The 20,676-nt window shown below is 44.9% G+C and overlaps 1 protein-coding gene across 1 annotated transcript in view; it reads left to right on the top strand.

Annotated features, from left to right (window-relative positions):
* Window positions 1-13,372: 13,372 nt before the first annotated feature.
* LOC144678650 (signal transducing adapter molecule 1-like) overlaps window positions 13,373-20,676 on the top strand; it is an 83,030-nt gene continuing 75,726 nt past the window's right edge. Inside the window, exon 1 of the mRNA XM_078538402.1 lies at window positions 13,373-13,709. Within this exon, the coding sequence (XP_078394528.1) occupies window positions 13,670-13,709 (40 nt within the window). The 5' untranslated portion in view covers window positions 13,373-13,669. The remainder of the gene's footprint in view (window positions 13,710-20,676) is intronic.

Raw genomic sequence — 20,676 nt, 5'->3', positions numbered from 1 at the left:
TGTTTATCACCCAAATCTTTCTTGGGGCATTGACAAATACCTTAGTTTTCAAGATTTTGATGGACAGTTGCCATCTCTTCTTGGACTTGACAGGATATGGCAGTACCTTTACAGAGCACAATTAACTTTTGATGTTCATAAAATCTATTCAGAACTTGTTTTAATTTGAAGAGTAAAATAAAAAAAGCATTCTTCTAGGAAACTGAAACACTCACAACAACAGTATTTATTATTGTTCCATAAGTATTTACACAAATAGATCTAAGATTGCATCTTTGGGTATTTTTAACCAATTTAGTTTTTTCTGGATATTTCTAAGTGATTTATCAAGTAGGGCTCCCTCTAATTGCATATAATAAACCTCTGCTTTATCCCTTTCGATATTTTTTACAAATGGGTCAAATCCAATTGCAAAAGATTAGTGGGGGAAGGGGGCTGTAATAAATTGTAAATATGTTGCTTATTTCATTTATGAAGATGGTCTGATTAATATGTTGTTTGTATTATTTGTGGAAAAGCTCTGAATTAAAATGGCGTTTGATTTTACCGTTTGCAGCTATGAGGGAACTAAAGGGTTAATGATTTTAAAAAAGCACGCTCTTTCCACAGAAAGCTGCTGCCTGCCAGTTTGGTGTCAAACACGAAACCTGGTGTCACATGGTCAGCAAATGGTGTGAAAAGGTTGCTAGCAAATCTGGGGTTAGATGGCCAGGCCTCATGTAGACATGGGCTCAGGTAGCCAGGTCACACGTAGGCAGGAGACTATGTCCAAAGCTACACATGGACAGACCTAAGGAGGGTAAGAAAGGGGACACCTTGACACATAGGAGGAGGAGCCAGAGAGGAGAAGACATCAGAGAGACAATATCACCTGTGTCCAGGCAGCTTTGAGGAACTAGGATCGAAAGCAACATGTCTACTAACGCCAGTTGTGAAGTATCTTTGTTCAGTCGCTTACTTAATAAGTTCTGTTAACTCGTTGCATCAATATCATTGTCTGTTGCCTTTTTGTCTTGCCCCGAGAACACAATTTATACCAACAGTGCTGGTTTAGGGTGGTGGAAATTGGCTAGGGATTGTTATCCAACGACCTCATCAATGCTGCTGCAAGAAGTGAGCATGTGCAGATATTGGAGAAGCTAGGACTGTAATTGGCTGTGATGTTCTCTGCAGTCAGTTAGCTTGCCAATAACTAATTGTTAAGATTAGACATAAATAATGGTGACTTGGAAGATAGACTAGATAACAGTCAGTGGGCATGTAACCACAGCCCATCAAGTCAACACTTTTGGAAAGGTATGTTTTGTGTGCTCTACCTAAAACAAGGTCCTTGGATTCACCCTGAGCTGTTTTGCGGTGGTTTTTTCAGTGGTAATTTGCCATTGCCTTCCACTCTCAGGGGGAGGGTGAGAAGGCAGATCATTGAACCTGTGCTGTTGGCATTATTCTGAACCATATGCTAGCCATCTAGTCAAGTGAGCTAACAAACCCCAACTGGAAAGGAAGAAATTGGATAGAAGAGAAGAATGTGATACTTTTTTTAAAGAAGTTATAGAAAACTGAACAGGTCACTGCCAAGAAGATTGGTTGAAATCTTGGTTACAATTCAGTCTACAGATATATGGTAGCTGCAAAGGTTAAACGGTAGAGAAAATTTCGAAATGAGCGCCTGAGTTTCGGGCTCGGCGGGAGTGGGTGGGGACGGCCGCAGAGATGACTACCACCCGTGATCGGCTGAGCTCCGCCATTTTACGCAGGCGGGCCAATTAAGACCCCCCCCAGCGTAATACGCGAGCGGTAGCGCGCTACTTGTGCGGGCGGGGGGAGGAGGGAGTATCGGGTCAAGTGCTCTTTCGTGTATGCACGTGAAAGAGTGCTTCAGTCTCCCTGAGGCTCAGGGAGATTGAAGCGCTTCTGAAAAAAATAAATGAATGTAATAAAAAAATTAATGAAACATGTCCCCTCATGTGACTGTGTCACATGAGATGGGACATGTTTTTATTTTTCAGAAAAACACTTCATTTAATTCATAAAAGCTTTAGGAAACCTCATCCCGCTCACGGATGAGGTTTCCGAAAAAACGTAAAGGCCGCTTGGCCTTTTCGCCTGCCTGCCAACTGTACGGTTGGACGGGCAGTGTAAACTTGAAATTAATTACTTGGTTAATGGCCTTAATAGACCTATCAATTATCGACGGGTGCGCAGCCAACTTCAGCGCGCGCCTACCGAACCAAACATCGCAAGACAGCGTGATGTCGTTGGGACGCATGCCCGATGTCATTGTGCATCATTTTATGTGCCGGCGTGTCGGGCCCGCCCCCGCATGCCGACTGAAAAATCCTGGCCGAGAAGTCACAACTTCAACTTGATGAAAATCCTCTGCTGTCATTTAAGAACTGGAAGCAGCACAAATAAATTTTAAATGATGCATGACACTTGTTTTTAAAATGGTATAAAGCTATCCATCAATAATTATAGATATGTGACCTAAGTACACTGATTTTACTAACAAACATACAAAATAGGTTCAGAAGGAGGCCATTCAGCCCCTTGAATTTGCTCCGCCATTCAATAAAATCATAGCTGATCTGTTTGTGTTTCGAATTCTACATACCCAACTACCCCCAATAACCTTTGATTCCCTTCCCTAACAATAATCTATCCACCTCTGCCGTAATAAGGGATAGCATTCCATTAGCCTTCTTGACTACATGCTGTACCTCCATACTAACTTTTTGTGACTTATGCAAAAGAACATCAAGATCCCTCTGCACCTCGGAATTCTGCAGCTGTTCTCTGTTTAAGTAACACTCTGCTTTTTTATTCCTCCTGTCAAAGTGAAAAACTTCACATTTTCCCACATTTTATTCCATCTGCCAGATTTTTGCTCACTCACTCAACTTATCTTTATCCATCGCAAACTCCTTATGTCTTGTGAACAACATACTTTCCTACCGATCCTTGTGTTGTCTTCAAATTTAGCTACCATACCTTCACCCTCCTCAACTAAGTCACTAATGTAAATTGTAAAAAGTTGAGGCCCCAGCACAGACCCCTATGGGACCCCACTAGTCATATCCTGCCACCAGACAAAGACCCATTTATGCATACTCTCTGTTTTTTTGCCAGCCAGCCTATCTTCTATCCAGGCTAATATGTTGCCCCTTACACCATGAACTTTTATTTTCCACATTCGCCACCTCTTTTGAGACCCTACAATGAAGCCCATCTGGACCCGGAGGCTTGTCAGCCCACAGCTCCATCAGTTTGCTCAGTACTGCTTCCCTAGCGATTGTAATTTCACCAAGTTCCTCTCTCCCTTCCATCTCCTGATTTATAGCTATTACTGGATTGTCTTTTTATATTCTCTATAGGTAAAGGTAAAACATGGATTAGGCTATATCACTTGCTGTTGTTTCCAAACTGTTCGAGGAAACTAACTTGAATGCATTCCATGAACTTATCCTCCATGCTATTACCATAAATTTGGTCTGCCCAATCTATATGAATATTCAAATCCCTCATGATTATTGTATTACCCCTGTTACACGCACTTCTATTTTCCTGATTTGTACATTGCCTGACACTAGAACTTCGATTAGGGGGCTTAGAAACTACTTCTACCATTGCTTCCTGTCCATTGTTATATCTTCGGTTCACCCGTCTTGATTCGAAGATCCTTTCGCTCTACTGAACTTATCCAATCCTTTATTATCAGGGCTAGCCCTTCCCTTTTTCTTCTAAAACTCAAGTGTCCTGGAATATTTAGTTATCATTCTTGTTCAATCTGCAACCATATCTCCATAATGGCAATTTTGGATCAAATTTAGTTATTTCTATCTGTATTTTTAATTAACTTAATATATTGTGAATGCTTTGTGTATTTGGATATTAGGTATAAGGCATTAAGATAAAACTTTTACCTATGTTCCTATTTTTCCATGATCTCACAAACACACTATTATTTTTGTTCAGGTTTTGGTCTCTTCCTGCCACACTCCACTTATTTTTACTGAATTTACTACTCTATTGTAACCCTGTTAAGGTCAGCCAATTTGAGTACAGCAAATTAATTTTTGATTACAGGTATACCAAGGAGGCAGGCCCTGAGTCTATATTAACCAGAACAGGAATTGAACTCCGTGCTGTTGGTATTAATCTAAACCCCATCTAGCCAACTGAGCTGACCAGCCCGAGAACTAATGAATTAATGATCAGATAATCTGTTTTAGTGATGTTGGTAGGGGAATAATTATTGGCCAAGACACTGGCGAATTGAAAACACAAAGTGCTGGAAAGACTCCACCGGTCTGGCAGCATCTGGGGAGAGAGAAACAGAGGATGGAATTTTCCGTGCTCACTGGCAGTGGGCATGATAGGTGGCGGGCGCAGACAATATGGTGCGATCTGGTTAACAACGGTGAGAAGGCAGGTTGCAATATTCAGCTCAGCCCATCGATGGCGGGCCACGTTCCTGCTAACAATCGGCATCGAGCTCATTGTAATACATTAGCAACTGATTAAAAGGCCAACCCGCCAGGCTCTGGAACTCCGCCGGATCATCTGTCCACGTCGGTGGGAAAGCATGTCGATGTGCTTCACAACAGCACACAGGTGACGTGCACTTGGCGGCCTTCACTTTGGGGGAACTGAGGTGAGTGAACAGCATCATTTTCCACATATCACCAGGGTTGCCTGCTGCTTTGCAGGTTTTAGGGGTGCTGGGGGGGTCTGGGTGAAGTGCCGCCCTGCCTTGGAGGCAACTGTTTTCAGGGGGGTGGTGTCCCAGGGCAACTGAGCCTGGCCCCGGAAGCCATTGTTTTTGGGGTGGGGGGGGTAGGTGGTGGGTGGTGTCCAGGGGCAACCGCTGCCCTGGCATTGGATCCCGCGCACAAGCAATCAAGGTGGGGGGCAGGGTAGGCGAGGGAAGTGGCCACGCAGTAGGCACACCTGTATAAACTGACCATCCCTCTGTAACTGAGACAGTTCAGGCGCAGCCACAGTGATATCATTGGGAGTGGGCTCCTAGCCTTCCCGCCCACACAAGCAATGCGGAGGCACCAATGTGCCACCAAGCCCCCCAGACCTTACCCCCACCACCATGGCACAGACTGCGAGTCTGCGGACACTTTACTGGAATGTGGAGCAGTTGGACTGCACACGTTGTACAATCTCCTCGCCAACTCTGGCCATGTAGCAGTCACTGCTGGAGGTGCTCACAGCCCCTTGCAATCTCAGCATCCTGGTTTGGACCAGTGTCCCCCATGCTGCAGGTTGACAGGGCAGCCACACAGCGCACTCATCTCTGGCCATCCGAGGGGTGACCAGCACTTCCCAGGAAGCTTAAAGGGGCAGTATCACAGGGCCAGGAAAGGATGCTAGGTACACCCATGCTAACCATGTCTCTCTCTCTCTCTCTTTCATGCTGCAGGAGGACCACATCAGGATCATGGATCCTGGTGACCTAGCTGTATGCCTGGTGGCCTACAGAGAGTGAAGAAGACGGAGGAGAGAGTGACTGAGGCTCCTGGCTGTGCAAAGATAGGAACAGCAACCTCAGGAAGAAAGGGCTGCTGGGTTCCCGCACACGCTGCCCAGGAGCAATGTGAGCCGTGGCTGGTCGGCGCATAGTGACAGCCAGGATCTATAGACGCTGCCTGTCATTCCTGCAGATGACCGAGAACCAGTGTCACTGAAGACTGCGCATGGCTAGGGACCTGGTCACTCACATCAGCCACTTACTGCAGGACCTGGTGCCAAGGGGACATGGAGGGCACCCACTGCCAGTGGCTGTGAAAGAGACTGCGGCGCTCAATTTCTATGCTAGTGGCTCCTTTCAGGGCTCCACAGTTGACCTTTGTGCGATCTCACAAGCCACCACCCACAAATGCATCCATGAGGTCACAGATGCCATCTTCTTGAGGGCACACAACTTTGTGCATTTCGCCCGGGACCAGAACAGCCAGGATGCAAGGGCCATTGGATTTTCCCAGATCTTGGGATTCCCACAGGTGCAGGGTGCAATTGACTGCACCCATGTGGTGCTCATGTCTCTGTCGCTATACACGGTGAACTACATCAACTGCAAGGCCTTCCACTCACTGAACGTGCAGCTGGTATGCGGCCACCAGAAGCACATCCTGTAGGTATGTGCATGATTTCCAGGGAGTGTGCACAGTGCCTACATCCTCAGTCGCCCGCAGATCCCTGATGTCTTCCAGGGTCCACAGAGGCTGCAGAGATGGCTCCTCAGGGACAAGGGCTACCCACAGAGGCCGTGGCTGATGACACCTGTGTGGCGGCCTCAGACTGCAGTAGAGCAATGGTACAATGAAGGTCATGCTGCAGCTCGCAACTTGGTGGAGCAAACCATCAGGATGCTGAAGATGCAGTTCCAGTGTCTGGACCAGTCTGGCGGTACCCTGCAATATAGTCCACAGAGGGTGTCGCACATCATTGTTGTCTGCTGCACCCTTTACAACCTGGCACTCCAATGGGGAGACGAGCTGGCTGAAGAGGAGATGGAGAAGCTGGATGTCTCCTTGGATAAGGATCACGGCAGCGGGGATGAAGGTGAGGAGGTCTTCGGTGGTGATGATGATAAGGATGAGGCTCTCGTACTGGCTAGATGAGGCAAGCGCACTCAGGAGGCCCTCATAGCTGCCAGATTTGTGGAAGATGATGATGACATGCAATGAGGTGTCTCCATAGATCCGCACATCACAACTGTGAATGTTTGACTCCAGTCTGGCTTATGGCGGTGCCAAAAGCCTCTGTGAGAATGCTCCTGTCATGGAGATGCAGTGGAGGCCCAAATAGTCACTCGATCACAGGAGGATGATGACAGCATGCAATGAGGACACTCCATGAATCTTCACATAGGCTCTGTGAAAATCTGACTCCTATCTTGCCGAGGGCATCTCGCTTGTGCTCCATGATCAGGGTCATCTCATAGCGTTGCAGCCATGAAACTTTAGATGCATCCAATGCTGTGTCCACCTTCACAACCTGAGCCCTTCAGGAGCTGGTGCATAGCATCAATGGTCACAGACACTGGTGCAATGGGGGCCAGCCTCACCTTAAATGTCCTGAGAGCACACAGAGAAATTAGAGAACTATGTGGTACATGCCTACTACATTCTAGCAGCAATAACCAGCACCGCTGAGGAGCCCGCATCAGTAATGTTTCCAGGGAGTGTGAGGCCAGACCATCACTGTGGTCTGAAGGCTGCACAGAGCACAAGGAAGATGCCCTGGACTGAGACACCTGCCTTTTATCTTGTGCAGAAAAGTTTCATACCCGAGTGACAAGAACACTGCTCATCAAAACAAGGGGCCACAGGCAGGGAGACATACTTAGGAGTTTATTGACCAGAGTGAACAGTAACCAGTGACCAATGCCCATGCCAAGGCTGTGCAACTATTTTTCCTTAACTGCCCTAACCCTGCCGCTCTGCCTTGGTGCTCCCCAGATACCCTGTCATGAAGAGATATTAATGCATATAATGTTATTGGAATTTGTTTTTATAAATAGAGGTTTAGTCCGTGTCTGTGTCTGTGAGTGTGTGTGTGTTAATTGGATTAAAGCCAGCCAGTCTGGGTGCTTTAATGTATAGTAGTTTTGGGATGTAAACAGTAAGGTAAAGAGTACATTTGCATTTTGTTGAATAAACCATTCAAAGACTGGGGGTGAAATCTTGCACTTAGCTAGGAGACACCAAGCAATATGTTTATGTTACTAATAAAATTGGTACTATGAAAGGGGCTCAAAGGGCCTGGTGATACAATGAAAATTTACATTCAAAGGGGAAGGCTGGGTATAACAGAAAGGAGTTGTGCATGTGCAGGGCAGAGGCATTTAAGATCTAAGTCTGTAAGCCTACCACTGTGTCTGCAAAGAAACAAATTGAAAGGAACCTCATTTTGAATTCATAAGGTGAAAAATGCTTTGCCTGCTGTTTGTTTAAGCTTATTGGTTATTGTTGCCTTAGTGGAGATTAATTTGGGAATTTGTTAAAAACTTATGATAGTAATAATTTGTAAACATGTGTTTATGTTTAATACCTTGTTGTAAATTAATAAATGTTTCATTTAGTTTGATATAAGACCTCTGGAGGCTTGGTGGGTTCATTTCTGAATTCAGAGTGGTAGCTCAAACATACCAATTGAAAATATAGGTTATTACAGTTGTTTAAAGTTTCCTCCTGGGATTTTAAATAACAGCCTTTACCAACTGCTGTGTCGTAACACATCCACAGCAGGGGTGGAGGAAGCGTGCTGACTGCGACGCCCTGTCTGTGATTATTTTGATCGGCATCCTCTGGAAGGCCGAGACTTGGAAGGCCTTGGCCTGCTTTCGGGGTCCTCCTGTGTGGCAGTGGCACCCTCCTCGGCGTGTGAAGCTGGAGCTGCGGAGGTCACAGGAAGAAGGGATTCATGTGGGCCAGACGCCCCCGGAGTCACCTGGGTGGATGATCCTGGAGTGCGCACATGCTGATCCTCTTCCCTATGGGTGCCCAAGGGCGCTTGGCGGACTCCATGAGTGGAAGGAGTAGCTGGAGTGAGATTGAGCTGCCCAACACCCATCTCATGTACACACTGTTAGAGGCCAACTATGACATCAGCGATGGAGTTCAGCCCGTACAGCAGTGTAGGAGTGACATCCTGGACCAAGGTCTCCATGGCGGCCACCATCCTGCCAGTGTTGACCTCGGTGTGTTGCAATGCCGGCACGAGCACCTCAGCCTGAAGATGGACGGACTCCTCCATCGTGCCTTGCAATCTGAGGAATGCAGGGGACATCCCTTCCTGATGGTCCTGAGCTTGCCTTTGCAGCTCCAGCAACTGTGACATGACCGAGTCCAGAGGCTCGTCATCTGACTCGGATTCAACAGGTCCCTGGCCTCTAGCAGCCCTCTGAATGACGTGAACCTGGAAGTCCCTGCCGCCGCCTGCTGCAGATCAGACTGTATACTGTGCTCAATAGTATGTGTCCCCATGCCTATTCTAGAGCTAGGTCCCACCGAGGTGTGTGTCTCTGTGCTGGTGAAGGGTGTGCGTCAGCACTGTGATGGAATTTCGAGGAGGGTGTCTTCAGATTCCCCTTCGGCGGTCTCTTCAGAGCTTGAGCAGTGGCTGGTGTCACTGTGGTGCATGTGTGAGGCTGAGAGCTACGCGGATTGCACGTTCAGAGAGGTGGTCACACTGCAGGTTAGGAACATGGAGGTAGAAAGGGAATGGGTGACTGCCAGGCAGTCCAAGAGAACCAGGCAGGTAGTGCAGGAGTCCTCTGGGGTCCTGCTTGCTAATCGGTTTTCTGTTTTGGAAACTGGTGAGGGCATTGGTTCCTCAGAGGAGTGCAGTCAGAGCCAAATTTGTGGCACCACGATTGGCTCGTCTGTAGAGGAAGTGAGGAAGAAGAAAGGAAGAGCAATAGTGATAGGGGATTCATTATTTAGGGGAACAAATAGGCTTTTCTGCAGCCATAGACATGACTCCAAGATGGTATGTTGCCTCCTGGTGCCACGGTCAAGGATGCTACCGAGCGGCTGCAGGACATTCCTCTGGGGGAGGTTGAACAGCCAGAGGTCATGGTCCACATTTGTACCAATGACTTAGGTAGGAAGGGGGAATTTTGTCCTGCAGACAGAATTTAGGGAGCTAGGCAGGACCTCAAAAGTAGTAGTCTCCGGATTACTCCCGGTGCCATGTGCAAGTGATTACAGAAATAGTGGAATGAGGCAGATGAATACGTGGCTGGAAAGATGGTGCAGGAGGGAGGGCTTTAGATTCTTAGGACATTGGGACTAGCACTGGGGGGAGATGGCACCTGTACAAACCATACGGGTTGCACCTGAACAGAGCTGGGACTGAGTTCCTTGCAGGGTGTTTTGCTAATGCTGTTGGGGAGGCTTTAAACTAACACAGCAGCGGTGTGGGAACCAGGAGAGAATATTAGAGAGAAATACCAAGGTGCACAAATTGCTGGGAGAGACAGATAACACTAGAATAGAGAACAGTAAGTTACTAGGTGCAATTGGAGTAAGTGGGAAAGTGACAAAGTCTAAACCAGGGTTATATGCACGTATGTGAATGCACGGAGTATAGTAAGATTGATAAGTTACAGGTGCAGATTGCAATGTGGAAATATGATGTTGTAGTGATAACAGAGACATGGCTCAAGGAAGGACAGGACTGGTTGTTAAATATTCCCGGGTACAAGGTGTTCAGAAAAGATAGGAAAGGAGGGAAAGGAGGAGGGGTGGCAGTATTGGTTAAGGGGAGCATTGAAGTGCTGGAGAAAGAGGATGTCCCAGAGGGTTCAAGGACAAGGTCAATTTGGCTAGAGCTAAGGACCAAAAAGGATGCAATTACATTGCTCGGTGTCGTCTACAGGCCACCAACTAGTGAGAAGGATGTCGAGGAACAAATCTGCAGGGAAATTACAGAGAGGTGGAAATATTACAGAGTACTTTTAATGGGGGACATTAATTACCTGAATATAGACTGGGATAGTGGTAGTGTAAAGGGCAGAGAGGGGCAAGAGTTCCTAGAGTGTGTTCAGGAGAATTTTCTACAGCAGTGTGTGTTCAATCCAACAAGAAAGGAGGCTCTGCTGGACCTGGTTCTTGGAAATGAAGTGCACCAAGTAGGTCAAATGTCAGTGGGGGAACATTTAGGAGACGGTGATCATTGTATCATAAGTTTAGGATGATGGTAGAAAAGGAAAATGGGCAATCCAGAGTAAGAATAATTAACAGGGTGAGAGCTGACTTCAATGGGGCAAGAACGGAGTTGGGCTGGATAAACTGGAATCAAAGGTTGGCAGGAAAAACTGTAGTTCAACAATGGGCTACCTTCAAAGAAGCAATGGTTTGGGCATTAGGTACATTCCCTCAAAAGGGAATAATAGAGCAAACAAATCCAGAGATCCCTGGATGAAAAAGGAGACAGATATTAAGATGAAGAAGAAAGAGTGTGCTTATGACAGGTGTCAGGTAGAAAATGCAATTGAGAACCAAGCTGAATACAGAAGGTTCAGACGAGAGCTGAAGAAGCAAATAAGAGAAATGAAGAGGGATTATGAGAGAAGATTGGCAGCCAACATAAAGAGCAATCCCAAAGTCTTCCATAGGCACATAAATAGTTAAAAGGTGGTAAAAGGCGGAATAGGGCTGATTAGGAACCATCAAGGGGGTTTACACATGCAGGCAGGGGACATGGCTGAGGCGTTAAATGAATACTTTGCATCTTTCCTTACCAAGGAAGCAGATGCTACCCAGGCTATAGTGATAGAAGAGGAAACTCTGTCACTAGAAGGGTTCAAAATTGATAATGGGGGGTTATTGGATAAACTGTTGATACTTAAAGCTGACAAGGCACCGGGACCAGATGAGATGCATCCAAGGATATTGGAGGAAGTGAGAGTGGAAATTGCAGGGGTACGGGCCATAATCTTTCAGCTTCCCCTATACTCATGGGAGGTGTCAGAGGACTGAAGAATTGCAAAAAATATTGCATGGATAAGCCTAGCAACTACAGACCAGTCAGTTTAACTTCGATGGTGGGGAAGCTCTAGAAACAATTATTGGGGATAGAATCAGTAGTCACATGGAAAAATGTGGGTTGATTAGGAAGTGCCAGTCTGGATTTCTTAAGGGAAAATCATGTTTAACTAACTTGCTGGAGTTTTTTGAAGAGGCAACAGAGAGGGTTGATGAAGGTAATGCTATTGATGTGGTGTACATGGACTTCCAAAAGGCTTTTGAGACAGTGCTGCACAACAGACTTGTGGGAAAAGTTATAGCTCATGAGATAAAAGGGACAGTAGGAACATGGATACAAAATTGGCTGAGTAATAGGAAAGGGTGAGTAGTGGTTAATGAATATTTTTCGGCTGGATGAAAGTTTGTTGTGGAGTTCCCCAGGGATCGGTGTTGGGACATTTGATTCTCCTGCTATATATTAATGATCTAGATCTTGGTGTTCATAGGACAATTTCAGAGTTTGCGGATGATACAAAACCTGGAAGCATTGTAAACTTTGAGGAGGACAGTGTAGAACTTCAGAAGGACATAGACAAGTTGTTGGAGTGGGCAGATGAAGTTCAATGCAGAGAAATGTGAGGTGATTCGTTTTGGTAAGAAGAACATGGAGAGACAATATAAAATAAGGGCTACAACTCTAACAGGTGCGCAGGAGCAGAGTGGCCTGGGTGTATATGTACATAAGTCATTAAAGGTGGCAGGGCAGTTGGAGAGAGCAGTTAATAAAGCATACAGTATCCTAGAGTTTATTAATAGGGGTACAGAGTACAGGATCATGGAGGTTATGTTGAACTTGTATAGGACACTAGTTAGATCTCAGCTAGAGTATTGTGTACAGCTCTGGGCGCCACACTTTAGGAAGGATGTGAAGGCATTGAAGAGAATGCAGAAGAGGTTCACAAAAATGGTTCCAAGGATGAGAAACTTCAGCTATGAAGAGAAGTTGGGACAGTTTTCCTTGGAGAGCAGAAGACTAAGAGGAGATTTGATGGAGGTGTTCAAAATCATGAGGGGCTAGACAGAGTAGATAGGGAGAAACTGTTCCCGCTCGGAAAAGGATTGCCAACGAGAGGGCACAGATTTAAAGTGATTTGCAAAAGAAGCAATTGCGATTTGAGAAAAGAAAAACTTTTTCCGCAGGGAGTGGTTCAGGTCTGGAATGCACTGCCTGGAAGCGTGGTGGAGGCAGGTTCAATTGAGGCATTAGATGATTATTTAAATAGAAACAATGTGCAGGGCTAGGGGGAAAAGGCAGGAGAATGGCACTGAGTCACATGCTTTTGGCAGACGGTGCCATCTGTCCTTAAAGGTGTTGCTCATGTTTTGTTCGTTCACGGGGTTGGCATTAATTTGAAAAGTACAAAACTCCATTTGTTTTAATGCTTTTGCAATCTGAGCAGTCTTTGCCATCATGTATAAATATCACCCATCAGCGTGCAGAGGCCCGTTGACCACTGTTGCACAGACAGGTGGAATGAAGACATCCCTGTCTTTCCCCACCGCTGGAGTTTTTGAGATGTGTCGCGCTATTACGTTGCAGATCTCCGGGACTTAGATTAGAGCTTGGGAAAAAGAAAACCAGGGGGAGGGGGGGGGTGGTGGTGGGCGATTACAATAAAATGAAATACAGTTCAGCTCATTGAATTTTTCTTTGTGGATGCAGGCTTAGCGATATCAATATAATAAGGTATTTTTTTTATTTTCTGGCGTTGCCCCAATGTCTAGCTCAATAATTTATCATGACTACTGCTTTGTCCGTCTCGCTGCTTCTCAGGCAGTGGTGCAGGCGCCCTGATTTCCCAACATGCTGTGTTTCCACGTGAGACAGAGCGGCTCTCGGCAGCCCCACACAACCAGGCTTTGGAGCCAGAGGGGAGAGAACGCGGCCCGGTAGCTCGTGCCAGCCACAGAACGCGGCCCGGAGGGCGCTTCGCTGGGCTGAAGCTGCCATTGATCTCGCTCCAGTCTCGGATGTGGGGCGAGTTCCGGCAGCAAAGTGAGTCAGGAGGTGGGTGTGAGACATCGGTGCGCTCAGACGGACTGGAAAGCCACTGCCACTGGCGAGTCGGACTGCGAGAAGGCACGCACACACACACACATCCACACAGAAACACGCTTCGGAGATGCCGCTCTTTGCTGCCAATCCATTCGATCAAGATGTTGGTAAGTCCTGTGGGGAAAAAAAATGTACTCCGCGAATTACTGGCCTGTCGGGTCTATGTGTACAAATGGTTGCTTTGAAGTTGACGATCGTAAGGTGCGCGATGTCCTCCAGGCTTTTTGTTGGAGAAGGATTCGGGCAACGTTAACACTGGTAGATGTGGGCCTTTTGTTTGCAAAAGGTCGGAGTTAGAAATCATATCGTTGCAGTCCAGTTAGATTTTGGTCAAGTTCTTTTTCCACTAATAAAATCATTCAGCGCCATAAATCATTCGTGAGGGTAAGGAACATCTAATCTGAGATTAAATGTTTCATATGAAAACCCAGTGCTTCAAATGGAATATGGAACTTTATCTTTAATACATTATCAGTTTAAAGCCTCTGTCAAATTAAAACCAACTGTCATCGTAAATACCCAATTGAAATATTGGTCGTAAAATCACAGCATGTTTCAGGTTCCTTGTTGGTGGAGCGTGTAAACAATGCAGACAATGCAGAGAAAGGATTAAATGGAAAAACATAGTTGATTGTGAAAGATGCATGGAACATTTGCATGATATTTTATGATATTTCAGTATTGATTGGGGTATGTTAAATAATACTGTAAATGAATTCATAAGGAGTTTGAAAAAACAGAAATTGTGTGATGGCCGCTATCTTCATTTTACCAATAATTGCCAAAACAGATTTTGAAATTGTTTCCTTCTGCACCCCCCCCCAAAGAGGTAATGGCAAGAGCGAGATGAACCCCCAGTGAGCTCATTGTGCCAAACCATGTAGCAGGTTGAATTATATGACTGAGGCATATAGCCTGGAAGTTGGTAATCTTGCCTAAATAAGGGCACTTTCCCTAAATTTATGCCGATGAGGAACAACTATTTTCAAACTTAGTGTTTTTATTTCAGGACAAATGGGGAGAAAAGAATGTGAAGCAGTTATTTAAAAACTTTATCCGAACAAAAACATGCTGTAAATGCACAGGTCAGCTGGCATTTGTGGCAAGTACATGTAAATTAATGATTCAAATACAACCCTTCCTCGGAACTGAAAAACTTACAAATGAACACAATATGGAAAAGGACAGAACAAAGGGAAGGGGAACAAAACACACAGTTACAAATTGGGCAGCTTACTGGCCTTTACGTTATCTACAATTGTACAATATACAATTTTCCTGATCATTTCCTTTATTTTTTATCTCTGATTGTAATATGTCAGAGAGGTGACAAATTTTGCTTGGTTAGGAAAGTTGAGTTTCACTGTTTGGATGTCATATTTTTGACTTGTCAACGGATAGTTTGGAGATGACAGAGGGGGACAGGATAATTCCTGGCAGATTAGCATTAGTGGACAGGGTGGTACGCTTAATTAAGAATCTGAAGATGTGAGCACTGTCCATGACTTTCGATTTTTGCATTCTCACCTTAAATGAGGGAATTGTGGGTTCAAATTCCATATCAGAGACTTGAGCACAAAATCTAGGATGGCACCCCTGTGCAGCACTGAGCATGTGTTGCACTGTTCGATGTGTGTCTTTCAGATGAGATGTTAAACCGAGGCCCTGTCAGCCCCTTGGGCTAAGACAGATCCCATGACAGTATTTCGGGGAAGAACGGGGTAGTTTATCCCCGATGTCCTGGCCAATATTTATCTCTCAACCGGCATGACTAAATAGGCAGATAATCTGTATCACGTTGCTGTTTTTGGGACCCTTACTGTGTGCAATTTGGTTGAAATTTAAGAAAGATGAGTGAAACTAGAGAATTGTAGACCAGTCTGTTGTTAGGAAATTACTAGAGTCTATATTTAAGGAGAGGGCGACTGAAAAGCTTGAAAGTTTTCAGTTGATCAGAGAGCCAATATGGATTTGTAAAGGGTATGTCATACCTGACAAATCTGATTGAAATTTTTGAAGATGTGACTAAAGTAATGGACAGAGGAATGTCCATGGATGTAATTTATATAGACTTTCAGAAGGCATTTGATAAAAGTCCCTCATAAGATACAGTTAGCTAAAGATGAAGTTCATTGGATTGAAGATAAATTATGGACCTGGTTAGGAAATTGGCTGCGCAGTAGGAGACAGAGAATAGGGACAATAGGCAGGTACTCTAATTGGCAGGACGTGATTAGTGGTGCCCTGCATGTATCTGTGTTGGAGCCTCACTTATTCACCATATTAATGACTTAGATGATGAGATAGAAAGCCACATATCCAATTTTGTTGATCATCAAAAGGATAGGTGACATTATAAGCAGTGCAGATGGAAGTGTAACATCACAAAGAGACGTTGATAGATTAAGTGAATGGGTAAAGTTTTGGCAAATGGACCTGTGTGTAAGTAAATGTTGTCTACTTTGGACCTAAAAAGAACAGAAAAGGGTACTTACAAAATGGTGAAAAGCTGGAAACAGTGGAAGTCCAAGGAGACTTGGGGGAGCCCAATTACATGGATCATTAAAACATAATGAACAGCTACAGAAAGTAATCAAAAAGGCTAATGGAATACTAGCCTTTATATTTAGACAAATAGAATTCAAAGGGGTATAAGTCATGCTTCAGCTATACAAAGCCCTGGTTAGACCATGCCTGGAGAATTGTGAGCTGTTCTGGGCACCATACCATAGAAAAGATATATTGGCCTTGGAGGGAGTGCAGTGTAGATTTGCCGTAATGAAACCTGGACTCCTGGGAGTAACTTAAGAGGAGGGATAACACAAACTAGGATTGTATTCCTTGAAATTTAGAAGATTAAGGGGTATTTTGATCAAAGTATTCAAGATATTAAGGAGAACAGATAGCGTAGAGGAAAACTGTTTCCATTGCTTGGGGTGTTTGGGATTTCGGGGGCAGAATTTAAAAGTTAGAGCCAAACCTTTCAGGAGTGAAATTAGGAAACACTTCTACATGCACAGGATAATAGAAGTTTGGCGCACTCTTCCGCAAATGACAGCTGATGCTCGATTAGTTGTTAAATTTAAAACTGAGATTGATAGATTTTTGTTATTTTGTGTTAAGGGATGTGGGGCAAAGGTGGGTGAGTGGAGTTAGGTTGCAAATCAGCCATGATCTCATTGAATGGTGGAACAAGCTCAAGGGACTAAATGGCCTCCTCCTGTTGAAATAAATGTGTCAACTATATGGTACACAGCAAGATCCCACATTTGGCAGTGACCTGATATAAAAAGTTTGCAGAGGATTGGTTGAGGAAGCAATGTTGGACAGAAAATCGGGAGAGTCCCCTGCTCTTAAAATAGTTTTTAAAAATTCATTCATGGGGCGTGGTGTTGCTGGCTCGGCCCATATTTATTACCCATCCCTAGGTGCCCTTGAGAAGGTGGAGGTAAGCTGCCTCTTGAACCGTTGCAGTCCATGTGGTATAGGCACATCCATAGTGCTATTAGGAAGGGAGTTCCAGTATTTTGACCTAGTGACAGTGAAGGAATGGAGGTATATTTCCAAGTCAGGATGGCGCATGGCTTGGAGGGGAACTTCCAGGTGATGGTGTTCCCATGCATCTGCTGCTCTTAGCCTCCTAGATGGTGGTGGTCGTGGATTTAGAAGGTACTGTCTAAGGTGCCTTGGTGAAGCCCTGCAGTGCATCTTGTAAATGGTACACACTGCTGCTACTGTGCATCGGTGGTGGAGGGAGCAAATATTTGTGGATAGGGTGCCGATCAAGTGAGCTGCTATGTCTTGGACGGTGTCAAGCTTCTTGAGTGTTGTGGGAGCTGCACTCAGCCAGGCAAGTGGGAGGTATTCCATCACACTCCTGACTTGTGCCTTGTAGATGGTGGACAGGTTTTGGAGAGTCAGGAGGTAAGTTACTCGCCACAGGATTCTTAGCCTCTGACCTGCTCTTGTAGCCACAGTGTTTATATGGCTAGTCCAGTTCAGTTTCAGGTCAATGTTAACCCCAGGATGTTGACAGTGGGGGATTCAGCAATGGTAATGCCATTGAATGTCAAAGGGTGATGGTTAGATTCTCTCTTGTTGGAGATGGTCATTGCCTGACACTTGTGTAGAGTGAGTGTTACTTGCCACGTGGCAGCCCAAACCTGGATATTCTCCAGATCTTACTGCATTTGGACATGGGCTGCTTCAGTATCTGAGGAGTCGTGAGTGGTGCTGAACATTGTGTAGTCATCAGCGAACGTCCCCACTTCTGACACCTTATGACAGAAGGAAGGTTATTGCTGTGGGATCGCTAACAACTGCTTGAACCAAAGGAGTAGGGAGATGGGCTTCAGTCTAACATGACCCTTGCCAACAATAACATGTAAATTTAGTAAGAAGGTGAACCAGGTCAATGCTGAGGGAAGGGAATTGTCTGATATTTCAGCTAGCCCCACCTGATGAGGAAGGATATGTGAATTTTTGTCGCCATCATCCAAGTGACAGATGTACTATTTGAAAGCATGTCAGTGTTGCTTTGAATTGTTGACTGTGGGAGCTAACCTCACCTAGGCCAAATAGTTACCTTGAAGTTGAACATGAATGTACTGCTACTGAGTTGAACTCTGCAACTTCTATGCTGTTCTGATGCTTAAAATTCAGTTTTTGTTACTTTAATGATGTTTGAATATTGTTTACCTGTCAGAAACTGAAAGCAAGAACTCACATTTTATACAGTTCATTTCTCTTACGGCCAGTGAAGTACCATTGACGTTTAACCACTGTTGTAATGTAGGGAAATATGTAACCAATTTACACACAGCAAGATCCCAGAAACAGTAACGAGATAAATAGCCAAATAATCTGTTTTTACATAAACACAAAAAAGGCTGGATTTACTCAGCAGGTTGGATAGCATCTGTGGAGAGAAACAGGCCTGTGACCTTTCATCAGAACTGGGGAAAGTTAGAGGTGTGAGGAAGTGAAAGGAGGGAGGGTGGGAAGAAGAACAAACTGGAAGGTCTGTGATTTCTTTGCTTTTGGATGGCAGCTATTCAGGATCCTGTCATTCAGACCTCCTCTAGATACATTTTTGTTTCTTTACTTGTCCCATTGCCACATACTTTGGTCTTGCACTATTGAAACCTTTTGTCATTTAATCTATCCTACCTTTCACCCTATCACAGATCTTCCCTTTTTGTGCTTTTACCAACCATCTCTAAGAGAGTGAATCATTAGCCACTGTGCATAGGAGCAAACCTGTACCTTACAGCACTGTGCAGAAACATCAGCACAACTATATACATAGATGTAGATGGCATGATTCAAGGAGCACGAGCTAAGTCACGGAGCAAGTGTGAGGAAGAATAAGGCCAGGCACCTGCTGATTTGAAGCCCAGGATGGTCACAGGTTTCACAAGGCTTACCAACCTCCAAAGTAGACATAGGTTGCCTGTACGGTTGATGTTATCATTAGTAAGAGTTTTGTCTGGTGTCTGTGATTGGTGTGCTAGTGCTGTAGTCATACATGTAAATAAGCTTGGGTCCACCATTTCAGGATCCACCCAAACAGGTGAGTAATGTACTTTTAGCAGGCACAGTTATCTTACTGAATCTTGTTGCAGTCATAATGGAGCAAAATTAGTGGCAATGGGCTTAGGTCATATTACAGAACTGCTTTTGGGGTACAATTTGTGATCTTTGAGTAAGAATCTAACTTTCTCTTCATGCTTGTGCTTTGCTACTTGGTTTCCTAGTTCAAAGTGCTAAGAATCTTTTTTGAAAGAGAAGCATAAATTTTATTACTACAACAAGATGCATTTATATTGTGTCTTTGATGTTGCAAAACATCTCGAGATGCTTCATTTTAAATGTGTAGTTACTGCTCTAATCGAGGAAATAAAGCAGCCAACTTGTGCACAATAAGGCCCCATAAACAGCAATGTGATAATGACCATATAATCTATGATGTGAATTAAGGGATAAATATTGGCCAAGACATCAGTGAGAACAAAGCAGTAAGATAAAAGCAAAAAACTGCGGGTGCTGGAAATCCAAAGCAAAAACAAAAATAAAAATACCTGGAAAAACTCAGCAGGTCTGACAGCATCTGCGGAGAGGAACACAGTTAACGTTTCGAGTCCGTATGACTCTTCAACAGAACTAAGGAAAAATAGAAGAGAGGTGAAAGATAAGCTGGTTTAAGGGGGGGTGGGACAAGTAGAGCTGGATAGAGGGCCAGTGATAGGTGGAGATTACCAAAAGATGTCATAGACAAAAGGACAAAGAGGTGTTGACGGTGGTGATATCAACACCTCTTTGTCCTTTTGTCTATGACATCTTTTGGCAATCTCCACCTATCACTGGCCCTCTATCCAGCTCTACTTGTCCCACCCCCTCCCACCCCTTAAACCAGCTTATATTTCACCTCTCTTCTATTTTTCCTTAGTTCTGTTGAAGAGTCATACGGACTCGAAACGTTAACTGTGTTCCTCTCCGCAGATGCTGTCAGACCTGCTGAGTTTTTCCAGGTATTTTTATTTTTGTTTTTGCATCAGTGAGAACAATCCTGCTTTTCTATGAAATAAATAGCATGGGATCTTTTACATCCACCTGAGAGGGCAGATGGAGCCTTGGTTTACTAGTCTTATCCGGAAGAAGGCACCTCAGACATTGTAGTACTCCCTCAGTACTTTAGTGAAATGTCAGCTAAGCAGCTTGTACTTTCTTGAGCTTATAATTGTGCATTGTTAGGAGAAATGAGCAGTTCTTCATATGATCACAGTGGAAACGCAGGTTGAGAAAGCAATTGTGTCAACCCACCTATGTTAAAAACAAAATTACCTGGAAAAACTCAGCAGGTCTGGCAGCATCGGTGGAGAAGAAAAGAGTTGACGTTTCGAGTCCTCATGACCCTTCAGCAGAACTGAGTGAAGTTAGGAGAGGGGTGAAATATATGCTGGTTTAAGGTCGGGCGGGGGCGAAGTTGGGGGGGGGCGGGGCGGGGGGGAACCACCCCCACCCCCAACTTCTCCACCCCCCTCCGTCCCCACCGACCTTAAACCAGCTTATATT

This window comes from Cetorhinus maximus, chromosome 3 (assembly GCF_964194155.1).
Source record: "Cetorhinus maximus chromosome 3, sCetMax3.hap1.1, whole genome shotgun sequence".
In the NCBI taxonomy this organism is placed as follows: Eukaryota; Metazoa; Chordata; class Chondrichthyes; order Lamniformes; family Cetorhinidae; genus Cetorhinus; species Cetorhinus maximus.
The sequence above is the reverse complement of the archived record's forward strand: the minus strand, read 5'-3'. Positions and strand labels throughout refer to the sequence as shown.